This window comes from Magnolia sinica, chromosome 2, assembly GCF_029962835.1.
Source record: "Magnolia sinica isolate HGM2019 chromosome 2, MsV1, whole genome shotgun sequence".
NCBI lineage: Eukaryota > Viridiplantae > Streptophyta > Magnoliopsida > Magnoliales > Magnoliaceae > Magnolia > Magnolia sinica.
In genome coordinates this window covers 37,535,776-37,542,413 of record NC_080574.1, presented here as the reverse complement: position 1 = coordinate 37,542,413, position 6,638 = coordinate 37,535,776, and the positions used below count along the sequence as shown (strand labels likewise).

At 39.0% G+C, this 6,638-nt stretch overlaps 1 protein-coding gene across 1 annotated transcript in view; it reads right to left on the bottom strand.

Moving 5' to 3' along the window:
* Positions 1–678: 678 nt before the first annotated feature.
* LOC131236971 (callose synthase 3-like) overlaps positions 679–6,638 on the bottom strand; it is a 94,904-nt gene continuing 88,944 nt past the window's right edge. Inside the window, exons 38-43 of the mRNA XM_058234557.1 lie at positions 5,239–5,351; positions 4,917–5,146; positions 4,039–4,830; positions 3,868–3,918; positions 2,026–2,211; positions 679–1,569 (exon numbers count right to left, since the gene is read on the bottom strand). Of these exons, the coding sequence (XP_058090540.1) occupies positions 1,321–1,569; positions 2,026–2,211; positions 3,868–3,918; positions 4,039–4,830; positions 4,917–5,146; positions 5,239–5,351 (1,621 nt within the window). The 3' untranslated portion in view covers positions 679–1,320. The remainder of the gene's footprint in view (positions 1,570–2,025; positions 2,212–3,867; positions 3,919–4,038; positions 4,831–4,916; positions 5,147–5,238; positions 5,352–6,638) is intronic.

Genomic DNA, 6,638 nt, shown 5'->3' with positions numbered 1-6,638 from the left:
AGATGATCCCCTATACTCAAAATCTGTCCAACTCGCCAACTGTAGCCATACTCAGATAATGTCAATGCATAGAAATAATACAAACAAAAATAATTCCAAGAGGAATTGTACAAGTCATCTCATCCCATCCGGGGGATACATATACGCTTTGGCCTTGAGTTTGTAGAAGTGGGACCCTTGGTTTGGTGGTGCAGACTGTTGATTTGATGCACCCCGACATGAGCAGAAAAATCCAAGAAATTTCATATATTGGAAAATCCTAGCTATCCAATTTCTGCCTTTATTTTTGTTGTGTACTGTTGTTGCATTTTTGTTCTCTTAAACATCTATTTATAGCCCCTCAATCCAAGGCTTACCCTTGTTCCAATTTAGGGAGATTATCTGAGCATGCTCCATCCATGACTGAAACCATGAGTCCCATTTATACCGTCTCAAGGCCTTGTGAAGTACGCATGTGAACTCTTGCCAATGCTTCTGCTTTGATGGATATTAGGACCTGTAAGAGTTGCCATTCTAAAAAAATGTCCCATGCACATCTTGAAACAATACATTCGTTGAGGTGTCATCTCTCTCTCTCTCTCTCTCTCTCTCTCTCTCTCTCTCTCTCTCTCTATAAGATCCTCCCTTACCTTCGATTTCATAATTGCAGTAGACAGCATTTGGGTATTGTGAACAAGGTCAAGAACGATAGTTAAGTCTCTGATAATGAAAATCTGACAATTTTTTGGTATTGGAACCAAATATATACTTTACATGTCTCAGCTTTAGAGAATCCCAAAGGTTAGTTCAGAAAGTGGGAGGTGCCGACTATTTACAAGAAGTAGCATTGTGGAGCCTCTGAGCATGGTTCTACTTACTATTTAACCTACGGGCTTCTGACCCACTTGCTCAAATGCCATACAAACATGTTAGGCTGGCACATGTGATTGCAGGAGTGGGCTTAGAGAACCTAATAATACCAGAGATAAGAGATACGCTGATAAACATTGCCAAAGCAAGTATTGCTAATAATTACGGAACAGATTTCTCTTACTACAGAAGGAATTGCATTGATTTGATTATCGGACTACCACTGACAAAATTGACAGAGAAGACATCGCTTAATGGAAGATCGTTATCTGGAACAACTGCTTGGGTCAATACTGCTCGAGTCAATACCATCATAAACAAGCACTATTTCTTCTCTGTCGAGGACCATCACATCTAATACAGATAAACTTCAGCAGAGATATCCGCAGAGAAGTGATCTTGTGACCCCTCAAAAAGAGCTGATCTCATGGAGATCCTTCATGGTGTAGAGATGGCCATCTAGAGCTGATTTTACTCTTTGTTGCGGGATGACCGGTCTTTCTTCTGACCACCAAGAATACGTGAGATCTGTAGACCTCTGCTGAAGGCTTGGTTGAACAGCATCCGGGTTTGGAATTCCGAAACAAATGGAAACCAGGCTAGAAACGCAACTGGGGTGAACAGAAGTAAGCCCATGATGATTTCATAGCCACGAGCGAGCGCCCGGACTGACCCCCAAAAGCCTGCACGTTGAACAAGTGGCTTGCAAGCTTGCGCAATCTGAAAATAGAAATGCAAACAGAACAATTGAAGTAAGCTGACAAAGAAGGTACACCTGATTGATATGGTAAGCAAAAGAAAAAGACACTTGTTTTTCTTTTTATTTATTTATTTATTATTATTATTATTTTTTTGACCCAGCAATGGCACAGGAGAGACCACCTTCCAGTAACCTAAGCAAACCACTGAACTTGTTGGCCCCCTCATCGAAGGGCCATGCCTGACATCTCTCTGATGATCCTAGACATCCAATGGAAAGGGAATATTGCACGCAATGGGTGGCGTTTGATGGAAGTCCAATCTGAAAGTTGGGATCATCCAACAGTTGGGCTGCCATATGAATGATATGATCACAAAGTAGTTGGCCCCACATGTACACCATTTATTGGGTCAAGCAAATGGTCACTCAAACATTGTATGTTTCCTTGAGAGAAGTGGCAGAGAGGATTAACGCACCAGAAGCAAACCCCATCCACTTGGCATAAATGCCAGAATACATACAACAATGTCCTGCACTGTCATATGGGGAAGGGCTATCAGAGTGATCAGAATGGAAACAAATGTTAGGAAGATAAGGCCCTTAAATAACCGGAACACGAGCTGAAAATTCGCACTGAACTTGCGCCTTCCCACGGACACAGTCTGCAAAAGCAAATACGCCATCAGAATAATTGAAGTGCATGATAAATAACTTAAACCTACAGCCAAGACCAGTTGCAAGACTGATTATAGAATATCAGTGGGCACCCTTTGCTTAAAAACATCAGTAAATCTAACTAGAACTCTAACCCAGAGAGCAACAAATATCCCTACTATTATGCACTTTTGGGCGCACATTCTACAGGAAACATTTGCTACCATTTTCTGACACAGAAAACCTTTATCTGGCTACTAAAGAAAACAATCTGATTCACAACCATTGTTCGAAGTATCTATGATATTATCGAAATATCCCCGATATTATCAAAATATCCCTGATATTAACCGTATCTCCAGCTCGGCGATACCGATAGCACTGGTAATGATACCAGCAACTCTAGTGGTATCAGAAATTCCAGGTATTGGCGATGCATTGCCAAGTATTGCCAATGTATCGATATCACCAATGTATTGCAAATATTTTCAACTGTGTGAATTCCACGTGTCGGTTGTATCACTATTGTATTGGCGATATTTTGATAATATCACCAATGTATTGATATTGCCAAAAATCGGTTTATTAAAATAATTTCCATTTCAAACTTTTTTTTTAATATGGGGGCATGGTTATATGCAATGTTCAAATTGTCGACGATAATATTGATAATATCATGATATTATCGTCATCGCAACATGGGCGACATCGAGACAAGAATCTTTCATTTCCTTTCCAGTTGTCGACGATTTCTTGGTGAAATATTACATGTTATCAATATTCTGAAATAGCGATGGATGTTTGGATGGAAGGTTGAATGGTTGGTTGGTTAGATGGGATGGTTGGACTGATTTCTTAAGAGTACACATGCTTTTAGGCCCACCCATTAAATGGAAACTTATTATGTATGCATTTTTATTTTTATTTTTGTAAATTTTTTATTCATAAATATGCAAATATGTATATTTTAGCGTCTTCGGAGGTTTCACTGAAAAATTCCGCTATTTTTCAGATGTTTACCCAATGTTTCCCCACATTTCCAGTTATTGACGATATCGATATTGTTTCCGTATCCTTGGCCAACAAAACTTGTAGCGATACTGATATTTCAGAAACTATAATCACAACTAATTAGTGATTTAAATATTGATGGTATTTGTTCATACTATCTATAGTGCTATGATATACAAGGGGGAGAGTTATCAAATATCTTTGTAAAGAACAAAATATCGCAATGTATTGGCAATAAGTTGTGATGTTTTGCCAAAAAAACCTTTAAACTCATTTTAGATATAATTGCATCACTTCTATTGGACACCACACAGTTTAGAACCTCACACAAAGGAAACTTATTATAAATACTTGTTTCTTGTAATTGTTTAAGTGTGTAATTATTTCTTTTTCAACATATCCTAAAGTTTCATTGAGAAATTCCATTGTCTTCCCAATGTTTCTCTCAAACAGACACTCCCCACTACATGTGATACCAATATGTTTCCATATGCCAAGGGTGCGATACATGCATCCATACCGATATTTAAACCACTGCAGCTAATCAAGGTTGCCAGGGGATGAAATTTGAAGGATTGTTTTGAGAAATGCCTCATCCTTGTTCCTCTAATAAGTGGACACCAAGGCTTGAGAATTGAAGGATTGTGACTTACCTTCATGACCAGCAATATAGCCACAATCACAAGCCATGAGATGCCGTAGACCTGCAACCAAGCAGAATTAATGCATATTTCTTCGAGAATGCAGTGTCATTAGAGGAATAAAACTGTCAACACATGCATGCACATATTGGTAAAATGCAGTAGAATGCTTAGATAACATACCAAAACACTCTTGTTCTGTTTTGTTAGTTTCAAGTGATAGACAAGCCCGTATTGGTAGATAAAGAAGCGCAGAGCTAACAATATCTCAGCAATGAGCCCACGTTTTCCTGAATGTCGAAGATGCCCCTGCTCCTTCTCCCACCATGATTCCCAGCTTTTTGCTGCGGGCACGCCAATCCCTCCGCGGTTGCTGATCCATTTGTTCCAATCAGTCCAGTCATCAACAATCTTCTGCCACTCGAATCCTGAAGGATTGAAGAGGAAGGGAGCAAAAAGCCATGTGCCCACCATGAACCACATAGAAACCGTGATCAAAATATATGCTACTGGATCTCTATATGAATTTCCAAAGATTTGGTACACAATAAGCAGGATCATCAGCTCGAGGCCCTTGACAAAGTGACTTCGGGAGTATAACCTGTAGTTCTCAGCAAACTTGGCATGAAAGACCACAAATCCACGACCTGTGCCTCTATACTCAGCACCTCCATGCAGTAATGTCCTTCCATAATAATGGGTCCTGGTCCCAAGAGAAAATGTAAAAAATACAGGGGCCAATTGTAATTGCATGAGTATGAAATCACTTAGTGCAGTGCGGAATCCTCTTTCTAAGCCAATTTCCATCATCATAGGCAGGGCCATTAGAAATCCAAGTTGCACAAAGGACTGAGAAGCAAGAGCCACTTGAAGAGGCTTATTGTATCTAAATTCCTGAGCCATTCCTTCTTCAAGTCCACTAAGAACAAGATACAGACGCCCATAAAGAAATACATATACGGTGAGTACAGTCACCTGACATATAGAAACAAAATGAGATTCAGATAGACTTTATGAGAGAGAATCAGATTCATGAAGCATTGCAGGGTTAAGAATCATACCAATGTGCTAAAGTAGAAACCCACGGTGGTGAAATAACATGACAACATCCGGAAGAAATCAAAACGGTGTCCAAGCCTGTATATGTCACGACTCAATGTCTGCTCACCATTGCCATTAGCTATCTTTGTCTCAAACATTGAGATCTGGTTAAGACCCACATCCCTACCTTTGCCAACTTGCATGTATTCATGATGAGTTACATTTCCTTCACGAAGAGTAGAATTGAAACCTGCCACATCAGAGCCGCAAAAAAGGATGAGTGGGAATGAGTGGATGCAATACTCCACTACTCAACAAAGAGGAGATCAGTTTTAAACATGCCTGCAAATATGTCCTCACTGAGATTGATGATCTTGGATGCTTTACTCACACCACCTCTTGTAAGGTGAAATAGTCTATCAAACACATCTGGATGTCCATAGTGAAAGCGGACCCTACGAGGGGAAAAAAGAGACTAATTAATACGTAGTTCATCACATTGAAAATTCATAATTACAAAATTATAACAAAACACTCCCCAATAAATAAAGGAAAGAACTTTAGGGATCTGTCAGGCTTCACATAGCCCCACGATTCTTGTATCATCAGAAAAAGCATCACAGGACTTGATATCTTTGGTGAGCCTCAGATCCATGGATAACATTAGTGCAAGTAACAATGGGCATTACCCTCAGCCTACTTTCATGGGAATTTGACTGACAAATTCCATGGATACATGGTTCGACAAAGGTCTAAATTATTGGATATCAGGCACTGGGTTTGAACATGCGGGCCTTCAATCCTCCAATGTCAAAGACTTATACAAACAAGTGGAGGAAGACATGGGAATTGTTTTGTGCACACGAGCCTTATGGTTATGGATGTCAGTTGTTAGCCACTACTTGAAATGGATCGAGAATATTCTCATTGGGGTTTTCAAGAGGCCGATGAAAACCAGCATAGTAGTAGAATGTGCCTCTTTGCACTTTGATTGATTTCGTGCAAAATTAGGTTCGTAGTTTTCACGCAGTTAATTTCTCTTCCATCCAGTCAACAAACTCTCCAGACCCAAGTACTCTCTACTCCTGATTTTGGGTGTTCTTTCTGCTGTTATGTGTAATTTAGATATGCCAATAGTGTTAAGCAAACAAGATCATGCATATCTTATGCCATCCATTATTCCAGCTCGTTCAATTTAGAGCCCAAAAAGACAAAGCACTAACTCATCCTGAGTAAAAGAAAAATATAATAGAGGAAATAGAAGTCGATAAGAATGACACATGGGGCCTAGTCACATATGCCTACATGATTCTTGTATCGGAAGAAAAAAAAAAATCCTTGGTGAAACATGGCTCCATGGATCCTAGAAACAGTAGAAAACATTCACCCAGAAATTTTTTTGTCTAAATAGACTATAAACTCTTTGATTGTAATCAACCTATGTAATAGACTATTAGATAGTGCTAGATTGTAATCAACCTATAGAATAGTCTATTTGATGTAGGAACAATGCATGAACTCAAATAATGTGTGAGATCAATCAACGAATTTAAATTAATTAATGAAAACTATAAATCTTGCTACCATCATAAAAAATATCAAGATTCTACAAGGAAATCATGCATAGTTTAAGCCTAAGTTGGCAAGCATCATCCTACAAGACCATTAAACATGAGAAACTAGGATCTAATGGATGTAAAAACATCTAAATAGGTTATGTCTATTTTAAAGGTGAAGGTCTA